Raw genomic sequence first — 21,205 nt, 5'->3', positions numbered from 1 at the left:
AAAGAATAATACATTTACATCCTTGGGGCTTCCCCGGTGGATCAAACGGTAAAGAATCCGCCTGCAATGCAGGAGACCTGGGTTTGAACCCTGGGTCAGGAAGATCCCCTGGAGAAGTAAATGAGAACCCTAAGGCAGTATCTTCCAGGCAGTATTCTTGCCTGGAGAATCCCATGGACAGAGGAGCCCAGCAGGTTTCAGTCCATGGGGTCGCAAAGAGTTAGACATGACTGAGCAACTAACACTTCACATCCTTAAAGCAGTATCCAGTGACAAAACTGTCAACAAATATTAGATGCTACTAAAACCATCATGTAAAACTCTGTATTTTTTTCAGATAAACCTAATGACTAAGACAAGCTACTTAAAAGACAGAATTAATATAACAATCTAACACTTATCGAGACATATCTATTTGCTAAGTACCTTGACCTAAGTTAAAAATAGACCTTACAGTCCTACTCTACTAATTCCAATTATTTTAAAAATGAAAATCTTAATAAAATTATTTATTTGACCACACTGTGTGGCTTGCAGAATCTTAGTTTTCCACCCATGGATCAAACCCAGGCCTCCTACAGTGGAAGCACACAGTCTTAACCACTGAGCCACGAGGGAAGTCCCAAAATTTCAATAAAATGAGATTTTAGACCTGAAGCTCATCTCTGAAGTACAAGTAACCTAGTGAAGCCTTTTATATAAAGAAAAATGGGCAAATTAAGAGAAAGACCTTAAGCAAACCGGAACTTCACTTTGTAACAGTCCTTACTACAACAGTCCAGATACTGACACTCAATTTTACTTCAGAAGGAGCCTGGTAGAGTGCAAAAGTGTGGACTTTGAGATCAGACAGTTTTATGTGTCCTTAAGCAAAGGAGTTAACCTCTCTATCTCAGTTGCTTCTTCACTGGTAAGTTAAGAGCAGCATTTCCTGCTTAATTGGGTTGATGAAAAACTAAAAAATGAGGGGAAAAAAAACCTATCTGACTTTCTGACACATAATGAAGACTTGATAAATGCCGATTGCTTTTCCGTATCGCCCTCAGTTATTCTAAGTTGCGTTTTCCCCAAGTATAAATGAAGAGCAAACAACACAACTCTAAGCATTATGCATTATTATACTAAAGGAGACTTGAACTTTCAAAGGGGCAGCACTACAAAAGTAACTCAATGAAAGATAATTAGAAGCATAATATAAAGATTCACTTACTGTTGTACCTTTTAATAGTGAATGTTTATATTATGAAAGTAATTCCAATTTCTTTTCAAATTCTTCAAAAATAGTCATGAAATTTCTATTCCACATTCTTATACTTATTAACACTCTTCTGCAAGTTTTTGGCTATATCTCTAAGGTCACAGAGCATTCAAATTTAAGTACAGAATGATGACAGATTTCAATAATCAGAAGAGAACAGAAAATCGTATCTATTCACAGCACACAATTATAAAGCTTTTATTTCAAAAAACATGTATTCCAATAAACACTCTTATAAGAAAATACATATACATGTTACACATATGGAAAGACTCTGCCACTTGAGTACTTTTGAAAGTGAAAAAATCTTCGGTTCAGCTTTTCTACTCAACATAAAATAATCAAAACTACTCAAGATATATTGGTGTAGATGAGTTCCTACACAATGGTTCTTTGAAGTCTGAAAATGCTTTAACAAAGAAAGCTCTTTAGAAAGCTCAACATGAAGCCTATGCTTCTAAAATGATCCAGATAAGTATTAATCTGGACAACCAAATAAAGAAATAATTTGAAAACACGGTCTTACTGCCTTACTCACACTGAAAAGAGGCATACTTCTATAGATACTACTAGCCAAATAGTATTATTTGTATAGCCAAATAGTCTCTTATCTTTTAAAATGACTCACAATTTCTACTGGCACTAATACTTTCATTGTGTCAGTGATTGTAATGTCTTACATTACTGTAGATTTTTCCCTTTGAGAAGTACTTTCTCATGTTATGTTCATTTAACCCTTAACAGATACCCTGGAAAACAGTGTGCTGTTTCACAGACCAGAAAGCTGAGGTCCGAGGACAGCTGCCAAAGTACCACACCGCCCGTCTCTCACTTACTTTTCCTCATTAGATTACAGACCCCAAAATGAGTGACATCATTAGAGCAACATCAATACAAAAGAAGTTAAGGCATTACAAGTTCTGTTTCTCTTGGACCTTACAAGAGATTAGTTATACAATTTAGAATACTGTCGATCTGACTTACAAAAGCTTACAAAGTAGACATATAAAACAAAAAGTTCAGAATCCAGTAGAAGCAAATGTGCACACCCCTTGAATAAAATCCAAGGCCACAAACTGAAGTCCAGGGCTTAGAAATTCATAAGATCATGCCTAGAGTTTCAGGCTTTTATTTTTGACTTACTTATGTGACCGACCAAAGTCATGGTGGCTAAGTAAAATGCGAATCATATCACCTACCCAAGCAATTCTAAGAGTTAACTGTGGCTGTCTTAAAATAATAGCAAGCCTGAATTATGTTATACTCAATAATCTCCCTCCCAGGAGTTAAATTTTAAAATTATACCAAATTGGGTTGTGCCCTGTCAGTACTTCTTATTGAATCACATGGAAATGTCTGACGCACACTTCATACATTTAAGTATTTATGAAACGCTCAGGTGTTATAAAACCATGGAAACACAAATGTCTATAAGATAGATTCACTTTCAAGGAATTTTTTACAGTTTAAAATAAGAGATAAGGTACACTAAAAACTGTAAGATGAAAGAAATTGAATGCACAAATAAAATGAAAACATATTCCACACTCATGGATTGAAAGAATAAACATTGTTAAAACAACCATACTACCCAAAGCAATCCACGAACTCAGTGCAATCCCCATCAAAATTCCAGTGACATCTTTCATAGAACTAGAACAAATATTTATATGGAGCCACAATAGAGCCCAACTAGCCAAAGCTGTTCCAGAAAGAATAACAAATGTGTAGGTATCACATTCTCTGATTTCAAACTGTATTACAAAGCTACAGTTATCAAAATAATACGGCCCTGGAATAAAAGCAGACACACAGATCAACGAAAGAGAGCAAGAGCACAAACCAAACCATATATACGTGGACAATTAACTCACAACAAAGGAGCCAAGAACACAAATTAGCTAAAAATAGATCAAAGACTGGAACCTAAGACCTAAGAAACATAAATTCCTAGAAGGAAACATAGGTGACAACCTTCCTGACACTGGTCTTAGCTATGTGTTTGGATTTGACTCCTAAGGCAAGGGAAACAGAAGCAAAAAATTAAAAATGAGACTTAGATTTCCCTGGTGGGCCAGTGTTTAAGACTCCATGTTTCCACTGCAGAGGGTCCAGGTTTGATCCCTTGGCCCCCAGGGTCAGGGAAGTTCCACATGCTACATAATTTGAAAATTAAAATGGGACTAAATCAAACTAAAAACTTCTACCGTGAAGGAAATCATCAACAAAGTGAAAAGGACACCTACTGAAAGGGGAAAGATATTTATAAATCATAAATCTGACAAGGGGCCAGATCCAAATATTTTGGTAAAATCCAAAATACACAACTCAAAATATACAAAGTACTCATACAACTTAACATTTCAAAAAACAAGGTCCAATTAAAAAATAAGCAAAGGACTGAACAGACATTTTTCCAAAAAAGACAAAGAGATGAACAACAGGTAAATAAAAAGATGCTCAACATGACCAATTATTACAGAAATGTAAATCAAAATCACAATGAGATATCACCTCCCATAGGTTAAAATGGCTATTATCAAGAAGACAACAAATAACAGGTCTTATTAATACCAAGGGTGTGGAGAAAAGGGAGCCCTTGTGCACCGCTGATGGGAATGTAGATTGCTGCAGCCACTGTAGAGAACAATACAATGATTAATGGAAAAATTAAGAACAGAGCTATCATATGTTCCAGCTATTCCACTGGGCATTTATCCGGAGAATATGAAAACAGTAATTTGAAAAGATACATGCACCCCTATGTTCAGTTAGCCTTATTTACAACACAACAGCCAAGATGTGCAAACAACCTAAGTGTCTCCAATGGATGAACAGATAAAGAAGTGTGTGTGTGCACACACTATATACATTATAGAATATCTTCAGAATATTCCCAGACGATAAATGCCTTACAGAGAGGTGCAAGTTAAAAACAATAAAAATGCTCACAAAGAAAAATTCAGCATCTAGCTCAAGTGCCTAGAAAAAGCTTCCTAGAGGGAAAACATTTTAAGTTAGTCCTTTTAAAATGCCCAGGACAGGTCTGAGGGAAGAACAGCAAGGAATGAAGGGACCTTGGATGAAAAGGGTCCCTTTGTTTGTGGCACGCAGACAAAGACCTGAGGATGACAGCAGTGAGACTGAAAGGAAGAATCAGGAAGGAAAATAAATGGATGTTTTCTTTCCCAAACTCCATGGTTAGCTTTTTAGAAAGTCAATTTGAACATAGGAGCAGTTTACCCAGAAGATAAAGCAAAAGTATTCTTCTTTGTGGTTACAAGTATCATTCATGAAAATTACCATCCAAGGGAATGGCTTCTACTTGTCAAGAAATGAGGCCTTAGCATTTTTCTCTCTGAAATACCACCCTAAATAAACAGGTCCACAGCAGTGTTTCTTTTCTTGTACTATTGATCTCATAATCAACTGAGTAGAGCAAAAATGAAGGAAAGTGTAAATTACGACCTAGCCTAAAAGCAGAGGGGGGAGGACCAGCATGGGTTCCCATAAACATATTTAACTTGCTTGTTTTCACAATCAGCAAAGGGGAGTATTTGCCTAATAAGTTAAGAAAATTCTGAGAAATCCTTATAACCTTCTGAAAGAGGTAATAGAGATTGGCCACTTTTTTCTTCTTGTCTAAACCTTGGACAAGAGAGAGTAAATGATATTCTACCCAAAAAAGTCATTTAACCTATTTCAAATATAAAGAAAACTGTAAGATATACAAAAGAGGAAGACAGAGGATGAGATGGTTGAACAGCATCACCCACTCAGTGAACAGGAGTGCACAAACTCCAGGAGATAGTGAAGGACAGGGAAGCCTGGTGTGTTCTGCAACATGGGGTGGCAAAGAGTCAGGCATGACTACATGACTGAACAACAAATACAAAAGGCTAGACTTTAAGTTATGGGTGAGATCTTTCTTAATTCTAAAAAATTTCATCCAGTTTGATGCAAAGTATGGTTTTCTTTTCACCAGACTTCCAAAGATTTCCAGGAGACGTGAGTTTCTTTCTTCTTTCCCCTGTGCTAGTCTGTATTTTCCTTCAACCAATTTGAAGGTAAATGCTATCTTTCTAAAAATTGGCGCAAAATGTTTAACGTTTACTCCCTTCCTTTAAAAAAAAAAAATCACAAGCAGAAATGTTCAAAATTCTGTACAATATCCCTGAAGTTTTAAACTGAATAGTTTTTAATCCTTTCCAGAAGACTATATTAATTTCAGTCTTCTGGAAGACTTTTCCTAGACAACTGAGGAGGCAACTGACAGTATGAAAACTGATTATCCTCCAAGGATTAAGTAAGGAAGCAGCTTAAATACTAGGAATGTTTCTACTAGGAGAGAGGAGGTCTGAAACTGTATACATTGTAATAAGATTTCCATTAACATTTTCTACAAAGTTTCACTGAACACTGGCAAGATTGTTGCAATTTTAGAGACCTTCCTCTCTCTCTTCTAAACCATGATGAAAGCATACCTTCTCAAGAAAAGTAATTTCATTTCTAACCCCAGAAGCCTCATTGAAATAGCCTCTTTTCTTTACTCACATCAATATAATTAGTTACCATAGCTCTACAAGTTATCATCTGTTAACTAATTAAGTTATTTTTGTGATTGCCAAGAAGTAACAGCTACTAAAGGACAATTCTGCAGCCACTTTGAAAAGGAAAGATCAACTCAAGCAAGTTTCTGTTTGGGTGCAAGACAGAGAAAGGTAAACTATATAATAAAAAGCAAAAAGTTTTATCTCTGAATCCAATTTAAAGGTTTAGATAATATGCCTACAATCATTTTTCAAAAGCTAAAGGTAGTAGTAAAATTGTTCTCGATTGCAAACAAAATGGAAATAAAAGCATCTTTGAGTACAACACAAAGTTATTAAGCAGAGCACCCAGCAGGTGCCAAGAACAGGGGCTGGTATATCTTATATAATTCAGTTTTGTTTCATTCATGAAAGCCTAATTCAGGAAGAGGATTTTTCTTAAAACTTCTCAGCTAACTCTGGATTTCTTGAAAACTGAGAAAAAGACAACAGACACAGTTTCAATAAAGTCAGGCTGGAAAACTGATGTATTAACCTATACAAAAATATGCCCTTCCTGGGAGCAAAACTCTACGACTCAGGGGGGGAAAAAAAAAACATATTGGATAAACATTAGCAGATGAACAATAATAAATAACATATATTACACCCAGTGCCTTTAAGACATTTTATGAACAGTTATGTTAATAATGCTACTATATAATAAAATTTCTTTTCTCCTTTCAGATTATATTTGTAAAGAACACCGGAAGACACTTTATTAAAATGACTAAAAGTCCCAATACTCTTTTGGCTACATCTCGAAAGAAAAAATAACTGAAATTGACAAAATAGCTTTGTTTTTGCTGCATTTAAATAACAGTGCATTCAGGCTGGGTTGAGATAACTCTACTTCGTTCCCCTTTCTATAAAGAAGTGCGCATGCTCAATCACCATCAGACCCTGTGACCTCATGGACTGCAACCTGCCAGGCTCCTGTCCAAGGGATTTCCCAGGTAAGAATACTGGAGTGGGTTGCCATGCCCTCCTCCAGGGGATCTTCCCAACCCAGGGATCAAACCCATGACTCCTGCATTGGCAGGGAGATTCTTTACCACTGGGCCACTTGGAAAGCCCCTTGTGTAAACATACTTCTTTGATTACAGACCTGCAATTATAAAAGACATACTAAATCCTTGAGCCCTGAAATCAGTTGGAAGTTCTCAGAAATGAGAGTCTGTAAGGCAAAGGACAAATTTCTGTAGAGCCAGACAGTAAGTATTTTAGCCTCTGCAGGCCATACTTAGCCTCTGAAGCACAAAAGCAGCCACAGACAATACATAAAGAACGAGCCTGGCTGGGTCCCAATAAAACTTTATATAGAAAACCAGGCTATGGGCTGAATTTGGCCCAAGGGCTACAGCTTACTCAGTCCTGATCTAGGAGCTTAAGTTTTCAACAGTGTGCTGGCTCTGTCCCTGTGGCATGGGGAAATTCACCAACTATTCTTGGTATTTATTTTCTCAGGAGTCCCAAACTAGATCAGGGATTTGCAACATTTTTTTTTTAGCAGTAAGTCTTCCTTTTCTAATAGATATTAAAGGTGGAGACTAGGCCAGATTTCCAGGACTCTCCATAGGCCCCTGGAAGAAGCCAAGTGTGTGGTACGATGATAGCTGATTCTAAGGTTCCCCTCAGCATCAAGAACCAATACTGACAAGTCTGTTTTCCTCAAGGTCCCTTCAGGCATCATCAGGTAAGGGAAGCAGTCTATGGACTACATGCCTTTCCCATGCTCCAGAATCACACCATCCCTTCCCATTAAGAAGAGCACCGTGGGAATCCCCTGGCAGTCGAGGGCTTAGGACTGTGTGCACTTTCACTGCCAAGGACCCAGGTCCGATCCCCAGTCGGGGAACTAAGATCCCACCAGTCAGGCGGTGTGACCAAAAAAAGAAAGACCATTACATGACAAAATTAAAAATTACAGTGTACAGGTAAAAAGTAGAAATCAATGAAGTTAAATTCTACTGCACGTATGTTTAATTAAGATGTCTTTTACTACAAATGTGTAAATATTTTACCCAGAATAAGTCTTAGTACAGTTTACTTTTTTCTAAAGTTTTATATGTAATCAATGAATAAAGATCTAAGCAGAGAGTATTTAATCTATTTCTGAAACTGCCCCTTAAGAAGTTAATATCTGTGTGCTCAGTCACTCTTTGCAACCTCATGCAAGTGTAGCCTACCAGGATCTTCTGACCATGGGATTTTCCAGGCAAGAATACTGGAGTGGGTTGTTATTTCTTCTACTCCCTATCTTTCAGACCCAGGAATCGAACCGCCACCTCCTGCATTGGCAGGTGGATTCTTTACCAATGCAACATTTAGGAAGCCCAAAGAGTGAATCTATAAAAACAGCCATATCTATTAAAATGGATCAAAGCTAAGATTTCCATTTAGTAACAGTTTATCAGCAAACTGGTTCTCAATACTAGAACTGAATTGAATTTTATAAATTAGGTCTGTCATTACACTACTGTCCCTGACCATAGTCAAAAATCTCAAAGTAATTAAAAAAAAAAAAAAAGTGCTGCAAAGTAGAACAAAGGTGTCACAGGAGCTCAGAGGAAGAATTTATACACTATATTAAATAACAATCAAATATAGTGTAAATGACAGTTTAATATATCAGTACCAAAGTGATTAAACTTATGGAGAGGCAACTGCCTGATAAGAAAAAAAACTTTGTTCCACCAAGTTACATGTTTCTATAAAGGAGGGCTTCTGTGTTACAGAAACTGAACTACTGCTCCTATTCAGCTTCTATCCAATTCACTATTAATGTAGAAGTATATAATTACATTTTCCGCTGTATCTCAAATTCTCAGGGAAAAAAAAAAATCAAGTCATTAAACAGCATTTATTAGCTCCAGTTCTGTGCTATGGGGTATGCCAAGACCTGAGTTTTAAAGACGCATAGCAAATTCCAGTCAAGCAATCTCTCCACTGAGGCCAACAGACACCTTACACATTAATCCATTTTAAATGAAATCAAAGTCTTAACTTATACTCCAGATTCAGGTATATTTTAGACCTTAGACCCCCTCCCAAAAACAAATAACTTACCAAAAAAAAAAAAGAATGTTTTAAAATAACAAATACCCCAGACTCTTTCAAGTAACATTTCTAGCCATCAGCTTCTGATAGCAAATGGTTTAACTGACCCCACTACACATAAGAGCAGTTTATCTACATAAATCTTGAATGTTATCATTAAAAGCCCATAACTAAACACATCTACTCTAAAGCAAGACATACTGCATACTTAAAATTTTAATATCAAAGTCAGTCTTCTCAGACAGTAAAGAATCTGCCTGCAACACGGGAGACCCAGGTTCAACAGCTGGGTCAGGAAGATCCCCTGGAGAAAGGAATGGCAACCCACTCCAGTATTCTGGCCTGGAGAATTCCATGGACAGAGGAGCCTTGCTTGTTACAGTCCATGGGGTCACAAAGGGTCAGACACAAGTGAGTGACTAACACTTTCACACACTTTCACTAGTCTCCTATAACATTGAATATGAAGTCGCTTTTCTCAAAGACATAAGTTTACGATATAAGTATGAATTCAACAAATTACAAAAAACTATTTAAACTGCTATCTTTTACAAGCATTTTATATATGATTTCATATTTATAAAGTGATGATGATTCAGCTTGTACGAGGAATGACAAATTGAAAACTTAAAAGACCCAGAAAAATAACAAAGCACTGCTATACACAGAAATATCAGAACACAAAACTGAACACATAGGAATGAAATAAAATTTTAAAACAGAGTGCAACTGAGGCAAAAAGAACATAGAAAATATAAACCTATGTTCTATTTTAAATCAATACGTAAATCAATAGTTCCCACTTAAAAACATACAAAAACATACTTAAAAGTCACATTCAGTATTTTATTTATATTTATATATAATGTTAAATTTATATATAATGTTCACACACTGGTATTTTTACCTCTATTTTCAAATAAGAGACTGTGCTTCAGAAAATTAACAGTCATACATCTAATAACTGAACTAAAAAGTTAAATATATCTATGTGACTCCAAAACTGCAATTACAGTAACGTTAGCTCTATATGTTACTGTAAGACCTCTGGAAGTAAGACTTTCAAAGAGGTCTCCTGAGAATCACTCTGTAAACTTCTTGCAATCATCTGTTTCCTACACAAAGTAAGTTGGACAAATACTATCAGCTCATAGCACCCATTCATCTTAACCTCCTTCTTTCCTGCCTTTCTGCAATACAGGCTTAGTGCAAAATGCTCACATCTCCAGCCTCCTTTGCAACTAGGAGTAGCCATGTGACCCAGCCTCTGGTCAATGACAAACACCTGGAGAGGACTTCCCTTCAAAATAACAAACTCTTACCAACAAAAGAGGTAAGAGTTTCAACCTCCTCCCATTTCTCCTGCTTAGGATGCAGCCATCATCTTGGGACTTTGAAACCTAAAATCACTTGCTAAGTAGCATGAGCTAGTTTCCTTAATGAAATCTTTGAGCTTCTCCATCAGGCCTGAATGGCCTAACTTGAGATTTCTTATTTTTTGAGAAAGATAAGCCCATCCCTAAGCTTCCATGCGTGCGGTTTCTGAAAACCTGCAGACTAAGGCAATGCCAACACAATCTGAGCCATGAATCAACTCTACCAATGAGATTTATGTTATAATCACTTCAGTGAGTTAACTGTAAGATACATGAATGATGAAAAATTATCTAAGGGAAAAATAAACACCAACAACTGAAAAATAGTAATATGGGAGGGGGGTGTGAGGGAGAATAGATACGTGTGTTTGAATGACTGAGTTCGCTGTCCACCTTAAAGTATCACAGCATTGTTAATAAGCTATACTCCAAAATAAAAAGTTTTAAAATATAACAAATATTAAGCACTCAAGTCAGAGACTGTTTAAAAAAAAAAATACGTGAGCATATTTAATGTATACAATCATGTAAGGCTGGTAATATAAGTTGCTCAATCGTGTCTGACTCTTTGCGAACCCATGGACTGTAGACCAGCAGGCTCCTCTGCCCATGGAATTTTCCAGGCAAGAATACTGGAATGAGTTGCCATTTTCTATTCCAGGGGATCTTCCCAACCCAAGGGTCAAACCCACATCTCTTGTGTCTCCTGCTTTGGCAGGCTACTTACCACTAGCACCACCTGGGAAGCCCCATACTCATCAGTGGCAAAATTTTAACAATCCTTAACAAAAACAGAATATGGTGAAACAGAGCTAACTTTATTCTGAGATTATAACCTTTCTGTCTTTATGATATTAGAATGTCCTTTCTTTTATGACGTGACTTCCCTGGTGGCTCAGACAGTAAAGCATCTACCTACAATTCGGGAGACCAGGGTTTGATCCCCGGGTTGGGAAGATCCCCTGGAGAAGGAAATGGCAACCCACTCCAGTACTCTTGCCATGGAAATTCCACAGATGGAGGAACCTGGTAGGCTTCAGTCCATGGGGTCACAAAGAGTCAGACACGACTGAGCGACTTCACTTTTCTTTTATGAAATGAGAAGGGTGGAGAGTGAGTTTAAATTCACTTTAACAAGCTTACTTGTCAAAATAAATAGGTGACAAATCAATATCAGAAGCCCAGAGTTTTATGATTTTTAAAAAGTCCTTGAAATCCAAAAGCCTGAGACCCCATGAGTTGTGGTCTGGACACCAAAGTTCAGGGTCATAGCCACCAGGTTAGATGAAGGGAATATACCCAATAAACTCAAAATAACTCTACTGTGAATGCACTTAAAGGTACAAATGCGCAACTACAAAGGAAAGCAGCCATCCCGCCAAATGTCAAGTGGGAACAAGGACTTTTAAAGTGAAATGATTTTACATGCTGACCCCCACAGAGCTTCCTCTAACTGATGCAGATTCAAACCATACCAGAGAAAATGGAATCAAGATAGGAATTCTCACCCATTCCAACTTAAGCCTCAGATGACTTTAGGTTTGGAGATTCACAACTGGGATTAAAGAACTTGTGGGTCTCGGCATATACTGCCTGCCTCTGAAAGAAGTCTGTGGTTTCCCAACTGAAGGAGCAGAGCAGTGCTTGATAACGCCAGACCCTAAAGCTCGCCCCTCAGTTTATTCCAGTCCCACAAAAGTCAGGGAATCTGACACAAATGAAGACTAGAAAAAACTGAAATGCAAACAAATTCTTCTTCACCTCGATTCTTGGCATTTCAATCTTTTTTTTAACTCATGAGTTTTTAAATTGTTGTTTGGAAATGTATAAATTTGACCAAGCACTTTCTTAATACAGTAACTAATTTAACTTAGCCGAACATTTCTAACAATTTGACCAAAAATGTTCTAATTTGAGTGTGGAGTTTGCAAGACTGCATAATGTCACTTACAGAAGAAATCAGAAACTTTACTGCCTTGAAGATTTCAAATACTTAACTTATATACAGAACAACTGGACAAGTGTTAAATAGGGCTAGTTAACATCTATATATTTTCACTCTTTTTACTTTATTAATGTAAGATTTTAGTTACTTCAAAGGCTGGCCAGCTCTTCTTTTTCACTTGTGCCCTCAAATGCAGTTACTGAAAACATTACAGAAAAAAATCCTATTGATATATAGAAAACAAATGGCTTTATCTTTATAATTGAAAATAGTAAATACCTCCCAGCTTATAGTTTATTAGTAGTTATCTCAAATGTTAGCACCTACATTTTTTCATCTAATCTTCCAGCACTAGTTTCAGTTATAGAAAGAAAAAAAAATACATAGTATACAAAAACAGCATGTATTCTCCAATATTTACCACACACAAAAAAGAAAGGTAGGTGGCTGGCAGAGGAGGGGAGGTTGTAACAGAAATGCAAAGGCATTATTATATATAATGCCTTTGCATTTCAATTTTCCAGTATATATACCTGAAATACACATATACAAAAAAAAAGATTTGTAGAGATATTTCTGTCTTGAACTGATCTTAATGAAACACTGCACACCCAGCTCAGAGGTCTCATCAGCTCCAGCTGTAATAGGGCCTCTGACCTACCTCGTCAACACCCACTGCCACCCTCCCCCTCCCTTCCACCTCCTCACTCCTACCAAAAGTAACAATTTAAAGACTTTTTAAGTTCACAGGAAAGGAAAGAGAGGGGGATGCTACAAACTTGATTTCACCTCCACTGACTTCCTTAAACTACTACCACAGTATCTTTTCTACTTGCTTCATGTGCATGGAATATTTTATCTCCTGCACATTTTCTTCATACACCAGGTATTCTAATTCACTTACATTTGGGATTATGAAACCTTCAAAACTGGTAAAATACACTGCATTTTTATGGAAATATCTACAAAATTTAGGAAAAAAGGTGAATAAATTTTAGCTCTTCTTGTCCATTTATTGCAAGCTTGGATGTGTGTGTGTGTGTGTGTGTGTGTGTGTGTTTAATTTCCTCTAATATATTGATTCAGCCATGTTACTAATGGCCTAATGTACACAAAATATTTAGCTAAAAGGTACTGAGCTCTTCATTAAGATTAACTCAGCAAAAAAGATAATTTTTTTAAATATCTTAATTTGGTGGCCTCTTGTCAGAGTCACAACAACCCCAAAAGTTGGTTTTCTTTCACTTTTAATTTTGACATAGCTTTACACTAAAAGAAGTTTGTTGTTTTTTTTTTTAATAAAAGGTAGTTCAGAGATCCTATACACTCTTCATCCAGCCTACCACAGTAAAACTATCAATTCAAATGTCATCGGTTGTCCCAGTGTTTACTTTCTGGTCCAAGACCTCACCCAGAATCCCACAGCTCATTTGGTTATAATGCTTCCTTGGTCTCCTTCAATCTGTGGCTCTTCAGCACGTCATCCTTTTGTAACCTGAATACTTCTGGGTACTGGCCATCTTGTGTGTGTAGTTGCTAAGTCGTGTCGGACTCTTTGCGACCCCATTGACTGTACAGCCTGCCAGGTTCCCCTGTCCAACGGATTCTCCAGGCAAGAATACTAGAGTGGGTTGCCATTTCCTCCTCCAGGCTGTCTTGTAGAGCATCCTAAAATTTGAATTTGCCTAGTGTTCTCTGACACTCAAATTGAAGGGCTTTTTAGTAAGAACACCACTTCAGATGTGCTCTTCTTGGTGCATTATGTCAACACATCTGGTGATATAACTTTGATCACCTAATCAACTTGGTATCTGCTAATTTTCTTCACTTTAAAAGTACTGATTTGCCCTTTGTAATTAATTAATTGATCTTGTGGGGAAGACACTGTGAAACTAAGCAAATATTCTGATATCCGATGTATATTATTTGTCATCATACTCTCACCCACTAGTTCTGGCATCTACCGATTCTTGCTTGCAACCATTATTACTGTAAGGTTTGCCTACTAGTGATTTTCCACTTCCATCATACCTTCTAGTTTTTTTTTGGGGGGGGGGGGCAGGGGGAAAATCCTACTGTAACAAAGAGTTGCCTCTTCTCCCCTATTTACTTAATAATTTACTTATGTTGGTATGAGCTCATGAATATTTTTTCCCCTAGAGGTATAATTCCATATTTTGTTGTTCAAATTGTCCCCCTGGAACTCCTTTGTATAAATACATCCATCAGACTTCCTTCTGAATTGTAAAACACCACTTTGGTTGAGGAAAACCAGGTAATTTCTTTTCATGACATATCCTGGATGGTAAGACTACCTTTACACTTTAATATACACAGAAAAAAATGCTTTTATGGAAAAAAAAAAACCTATATATATTGAAATATCCCAAATGTGTTGTACTCTCACAACTCTTGCTCATCCAAGATCTAATGATCTTCAGTCTTTATTTTATACATATGATTATTAACAATTTCTCACTGTTACTGTTTTAAACCCACCTTACCTTGTGCTGCTCCCATCCCCAAATACTTTTGGTATCTCAAGAACACAGCCCAAAGCACTCAGAGACAATAGTAACTAAACTCATTTTGGCCAAAAGGTAACAAGCCTTAATTCTGCTAACTGAAAAAAAGCCAATCCAAAAAGTCAATCTGTGTATGATTCCATTTACATGACAGTCTTGAAATGACAAAATTATAGCAATGGAGAAGAGATTAGTCCTTGCCAGAGGTAAGGCTGGTGTGATCATGCCTATAAAAAGGCAACAAGAGGAATTCTTGTGGTAATGGAATCCCTCTGCTTGATCAATGTCAGTATCCTTGTTGTGATACTCCACTACAGTTTTGTAAGATACTTGTAATGGGGAAAACCGGGTAAAAGGTACAGAGACCTCTGCATTATTTCTTACAACTGCATGTGAATCTACAATTATCTCAAACTAAAAACAAAAATTATTTTTTAAAAAGAATGAGTTTCAACTCTAGCATGAATACTCAGGAGAGATCAAAATCATCATTGTCCATCCCTTCAGTTCCACTGCTTGCTAGCTGGCTTCTGAGAAAGTTACTATCAGTCCTCCCCAGAATAAACCACCAACGGTTAATTCTTCTTCAGGGTCTCGTCTCTTCTGATTAGCTTTTACGTGAACACACACCACAAGCTGGAGAACAGACAGCTGTCAAGGGCCAGAAAGTATTGGCTGGTCAGCTGAACTCCCAGAAGTTAACAGGATCAAAATGTTAAGTTCTGATTGCAGTTTATATAGCTCTTATTAAATATTTGAGAAATTCTAAACCTCTAGAAAACTGTTACCAAAAACAGGGTGAGGAGAGGGAACAGCTCATATGATACCAATATCATGGAACTGTCACCAGGGTTCACACTTCCATATCTCTTTACACTAGTCTAGACCAAAGTTCTTTGAGGGAATTACAATTCCTTTTCAAACTTACAAAGTAACAAAGCTAAAAAAACAACCACCACTTTTTTCAAAAGAGTCAAAAAGGCAGTCTTTCTGTTTTTCAAAAAGGTTACTGTATCTTTATTTCAAATAATTCACTTATGTCTGGAAGCAAATGCTGCTATTACTTTATGTAATATAACTTTATATGACTTGAATTTCAAACATCAAAGGCAGACTTACTGTGTTTATTTAACTCCCCCCGACACACACAATCTACCTGGATGAAGTTTTCTCAGGCCAACAGAAAATTAAGAGGAAAAAAAAAAAAAAGAGCAGACTTATGGTTTCAGACAGGAGGGGACTGGGGGAATGGATTGGGCATTCGGGGTTAGCAGATGCAAACCATTATATATATAGAATGGATAAACAAGGTCCTGTCGAGCACAGGGAACTATATTCAATATCCTGTGATAAACCAAAATGGAAAAGAAGGTTTTAAAGAAGATCTTATAGGGGCTTCCCTGGTGGTCCAGTGGTTAAGAATCCTCCTGCCAAGGACACGGGTTCCATCCCTGGTCCAGGGAGAGCCCACATGCCAAGGAGCAACTAAACGTGTGCACCACGACTGATAAATCTGAGTGCTGCAACTACTGAAGACCACGCACCAAGAGCCCGCACTCCACGACAGAAGCCGCCACCACGAGAAGCCCACACACCGCAACTAGAGAAAGCCTGGGCAACAAAGACCCAGGCTGCCAAAAAAAATGATACACATACTGAACTGAATCACTTCATCGTACAGCAGAAATGACCACTGTAAGTCAACTATACTTCAATTATTTTAAAAAAATAAAAACAAAAACCTTGGTGAGTTTTCATAACATAAAATTATAGTGTTAAGAGGTTATAGATGGGTTTGTTTTTTTATTTTACATCCTTTCTTGAGAGGAAGAAAACTGCACCAAGTGGGCAACCCGGAAGTCCTCTTCATTTTTTTTTAATTTGGGGGGGGGTGGTGGGTGGAGTTGAGTGTCTATGAAAATCCCAGGGTCTGGGAAGGACTATATTAAACCAGCCTCCACACAGCACTGCAGTTAGATTCATTTTGAATCTCAGTCAAGATATGCAAAGCTAATTATGGAACTGTTAATTACTAAATGCTTAAAAGGTTATTTGAAGGCAACTAAGTTTCCACCAATAATGCAAAAGAATGTTAATAATTCTTACCACAAACTTAAGTCCTCACTTGTTCAGAGTCACATTAGCTTTTCGTAATAAATGTGCATTTTTTTAACCTCCAAATTCAAATATCATTGCTATGAGAGCTAAATGCTTGTAGCCAAACAGGCATTACTTTGTGAAACATGCTTTTCAAAATTGCACCCGGATCATTTAGTTGTGTTTTATGAACAAAAACTACTTGAGACAATTTATTTATTACTAAAGCCCCCAAATGAGCCAAACTATAATCAAAGTATAAGTTGTCAGATGAAAATATAAGACTGCCAGTAAACAATGATAAAAAGAAATGGAAATTTTTATGTGTCAATAGACAATTCTTCCACTAGATTTGAAAGTTAAACATCCACCAGAGAAACTATTGTGCAGATTCTCACAATTTAAAGTTCCCTGTGCTAAAGGCACTTTTTCAACCCTCTCATTAAGACTCAAGAGTTATTCTACCAAGTGACTTTTGCAAAGAATTGTCTTGCACAGTTATGACCTCTGATGACAAATTCATGAATTAGCAACTAAATCAAAAGGTGTAATAGCCACACACACCCCCAAAAAAATCCGTGAGGAAAAAAGTAATATTATTAACTAAGAAAAGGTGAGGCAGGAGCTGTTTTTTAAAATACAAACCATTTTAAAACACAAATCATTTTAAAAAGTAACTTTTACAACTAGCTAAAAACACATATTAAATCTTTAAAGCAGAATAGACAACTCTGCAATAGATGTTTCATCTGAAAGACTAAAAAAGGCATTTAAACACCCTACCTAAGCAATCTGAAAGGGTCTGAACTCAATAAGTTAATAAAATGGTTTGGAAAACTCATTTTATTGTTTAAAGCCTTGGGGGCGAAGCTGTTTGTAATTTATTTACATCTTTTACTTCACTAAATTGCTTAGGTGCCCAAGCTTCCCACTTAAGTGATTAAAGACATAAACCCAAATAGTTTAATAAAGCAATTACTTAAGAGTTCTGTTTTTCAACAAGAGATGCACTGAAAAGTATCAATAGAACGTGTAGTGTTCCTTATTTTCAAGGAGGTTTGTTAGTGAGAATACAGTGCTCCATTGACTACAACTTAGCCATTTTCCAGATACACAATACTGGACACATACTGGATTAAAGATAGCTTTTTTTTCCTCCTCCCAGAATACCAGGTGAAATAATGACAGCCCCTTACATCTGAATGTGCAACATCTGGCTAAAAATTCAGGTGACAATTTTGCTTGCTTCTCCTTACCATCTCCCCTCTAGTGAAGTGCCTAAATAAACGGGAAAAATGGATTCCATTTCCCAAGTGGCTATGAAAAGCTTCCTAATTTCATAATAATTTTCAAAGTCCCTGTGTCTGCACTGAGGTTCTCCCTGCCCCCAAAACCTCTTTAACTTCTTAGCTAACTTTTTTAGGTTATACAAGTGACAGCATGATTACTTCTAGGCAACTGACTGACCTGGTACAAAAGTATGTCCTCTCAGGGTTTAGGAGACTGGGTTGGTGGGATTTTTTAAAAAAAGGAAATGAATTTAACAAAATATATATATTTTTTTTTCCTCTTTTTTCTTAAAGTGCCTTTCTTTTGCTTATCATAAGAATCACACAAACTCCTCATAAATCTATCCTGAGAAACAGAAGAAGTACAACAGCATAACTTTCCTGATTCACATGTGTCTGCTCATAGGTTTAATAACTTTGCCTTTATATTACAAAATTCTAACTCTCAAGTAATCATGAGAAAAGAGAGTGCAGGAAAATTTCCAGTCCTTGCATTCACGCACACTCAACAGAAAAGGCACCTGATACCAAAGTTTTGTTTTTTTTTACTTCTGAGTAAATTTCAAACTTAGAAGAGTAATTCCTTTTAACGAGCCAGGTAAAGAGGGGAAGCATCCACCTTACCAACTACTTTCTCTTTGGAGATTTGCACTGGGCATTGAAGTTAATAGGGTGGACACTTCTGAAAGTTCAAAATGTTTGGTAAGTTTCTTTAGGGTGACTTGTTCTGTGAAGGTGTTGGGGGGGGGGAGGTGCAGGGAGATAAAAACGCTGCTTTGAGGCTGTCAGTGAAGTTTGCACATTGTTGGTGTCAGTAGCAACTGACCCACTTCTGACTCAGGCCAAGTTCTACGTTGGTCGGTTTTCACTCTGTTCTCCACAGCTGGCTCGGAAATAGGAAAGTTTAACAGTTCATTTCTTTGGCACAATCCACGCACTGTCAGAGTGGACATTCTGCCTCTTTCAGTCTTGTTTGGTGACCGGCTACCCCCTCCCACCTGATGGTAGGTATTCAGTCATTGCTATTCTAATCAGCCAACCACACCACTTCCCCCTCTCTAATTTCCAACCAAGGCCTCTGACATCATTTTCTGACCACCTTACTGAGTTCTAATATTCTCAGCATGTGTGATTTCACTTGGCACCTCAAACACTGAAAGGCATTGAAACACTTCACTGAAATTAGCTTTTCCATCACACTGTGGCTGAGAACCTACAGTTTCAGATGCAGAGGACCGAGTGATTGCCAACCGCAAAACCAACAGGAGGTGGGAAAGGCACAGGAGAGGCAGGGCAGCAAGACCTGAGCAGGCCAGTCCTTGTTTTTGGTAAAGTAACCTTTAGAACGGGAACTTTCCAGTGACAGTGTGAACTGAATTTTCCTTGTAAAATTTATCACCCATCTTCCACATGTTTGGTAAATATGCGCACTCTAGCTACACTCCCCAGATGTGACGGCTGCATTAGAAAAAAAAATGAAAAACGGTACCAGGTGCCATTCCTGGGCCTTGCCCAAAGGCAGCCGGTGGAAGAGTCTATTTTATCCTCCTCTCCCCGCATTAAATAACAACCGTCAACGGCAGAGAAGGAGAGCATTTGGATGTGAACAGATGGCATCCAACACCTAACAAGTGAAGCCACTCTTTCAAGCACTAGATCCTAAATGTCTGATGGCCCCAAGGATCAGGAGGGCTTATTTGTCTTAAGAAGGTTGGCAGCAGGATCCCCTGGAGTCACCATCCCAACGTATGCGTCATTATCCAGTCAGCAACTACAACCGAAAAAAAAAAATCAAACCACCACATTTTTATAAATTTCCCTCTTTCCAGTCCAACTAGAGACGATCAGATCCAACATCATCAGCAATTTCTCCACTTAAAGCCAGAGAAAAATAAGTCTGAAGGTAAACGAAACGTATAAAGGTTAACAAACTTACCTAATTTTGACAAGGTTGTGCAACACCAGAAGAATCCGCAGGGTGCCCTTCCCGGGGGCGGGTACGGGGCGGGGGGCGGTTGGTATTTGAACATGCCTGCTCTGCAGTTCTCTCTGCAATTGACACTACAAGCAGTAACCTAGCTATCCAACTTTCTTCCTCCCTTCTTTGGAAAGGGCATCCTTTCCCAACCCCCCCAAAAAAGCAAAACAGTAAATATACAAACATCTCAACGTTTCACTTTAGAAGACCACGGCGGATTTGTCTTTCGCAGAGCCCTGTAAGTTTCCTCAACACCTCTGCGAACACCCTGAACAGTGAAGGCAGAAAGGGATCATAGGCTCGGGGAGGAAGGCAGCCCTGCGGCCGGTGGGGCAAGAGGGACGGCCGAGAGGAGGTCACCCCCGCAGACCCGCAGGTCCAGCGCGCGGCTGGGAAGCCGGGACGCTCGGGAAAGACCTCTCAGCCCCGCCGGACAATCGCGGGGGCAGGACAGTACCGAGAAGGCAGCGAAAAGAAGAAAACCCAAGAGAGGGGAAAATAATGCCAGGACAAGCCGGGGAAGGCTTGGAGATGGGAAGCCACTGGAAGTTGGGGACCTGATGGGAGGCGCGGGTGCGCGGGGCAAACGGCGTCGGGAGGGGTGGGGGCTGGGAGGGCGCAGCCGACGCGGGTCTCACCTGGGGGGTCCTTTCGGCGGGGTTCTTCATCACCGCCTGGCGGAAGCTGTTATCCACGTAGGACGCCATCTCCCCCCGCGGCCCGGGCCGGGGCCGCTCCGCGCCCTCGGCCGCCTCCTCCCGGCCCAGCGCCGCCGCCGCCGCCGCCGCCTCCGCCCTAAGCGCTCCGCCTAGGGCCAACCAGCCAAACCGCGGCGGCGGCCGGGCGGCGGGGCCCGGGGCGCGCGGCGGGGCGGGGGGCGTGAGGCCCGAGGGTCCCCGAGGCGCCCGGCAGCCGGGAGCTCTCGCTTCCTCCGCCTCCTCCGCTTCCTCCGCGCCCCGCGGTCGGGAAGGCTCCCTCCGGGCCCTGGCTCGACACGCCTCCCCGGCTCCTCTCGGGAACGGCGGCGGCTCCTCCCGGCCCTCTTGGGCCTGAGTTATTTTTAGGGAGTTCGAGCCGCGGTGAGGGGG

The 21,205-nt window shown here is 39.0% G+C and overlaps 1 protein-coding gene across 5 annotated transcripts in view; it reads right to left on the bottom strand.

Moving 5' to 3' along the window:
* Positions 1-20,959, bottom strand: part of RAPGEF2 (Rap guanine nucleotide exchange factor 2) — a 256,474-nt gene extending 235,515 nt beyond the window's left edge. For all 5 annotated transcript variants that reach the window (XM_065905101.1, XM_065905102.1, XM_065905105.1 and 2 more), the window contains exon 1: positions 20,756-20,959. In XM_065905101.1, the coding sequence (XP_065761173.1) occupies positions 20,756-20,824 (69 nt within the window). In that variant the 5' untranslated portion in view covers positions 20,825-20,959. The remainder of the gene's footprint in view (positions 1-20,755) is intronic.
* Positions 20,960-21,205: the final 246 nt, after the last annotated feature.

The sequence above is a fragment of the Muntiacus reevesi genome, chromosome 13, assembly GCF_963930625.1.
Source record: "Muntiacus reevesi chromosome 13, mMunRee1.1, whole genome shotgun sequence".
NCBI classification, from domain to species: domain Eukaryota; kingdom Metazoa; phylum Chordata; class Mammalia; order Artiodactyla; family Cervidae; genus Muntiacus; species Muntiacus reevesi.
Note: the sequence above shows the minus strand (reverse complement) of the source record. Positions and strands in the feature narration are given on the sequence as shown.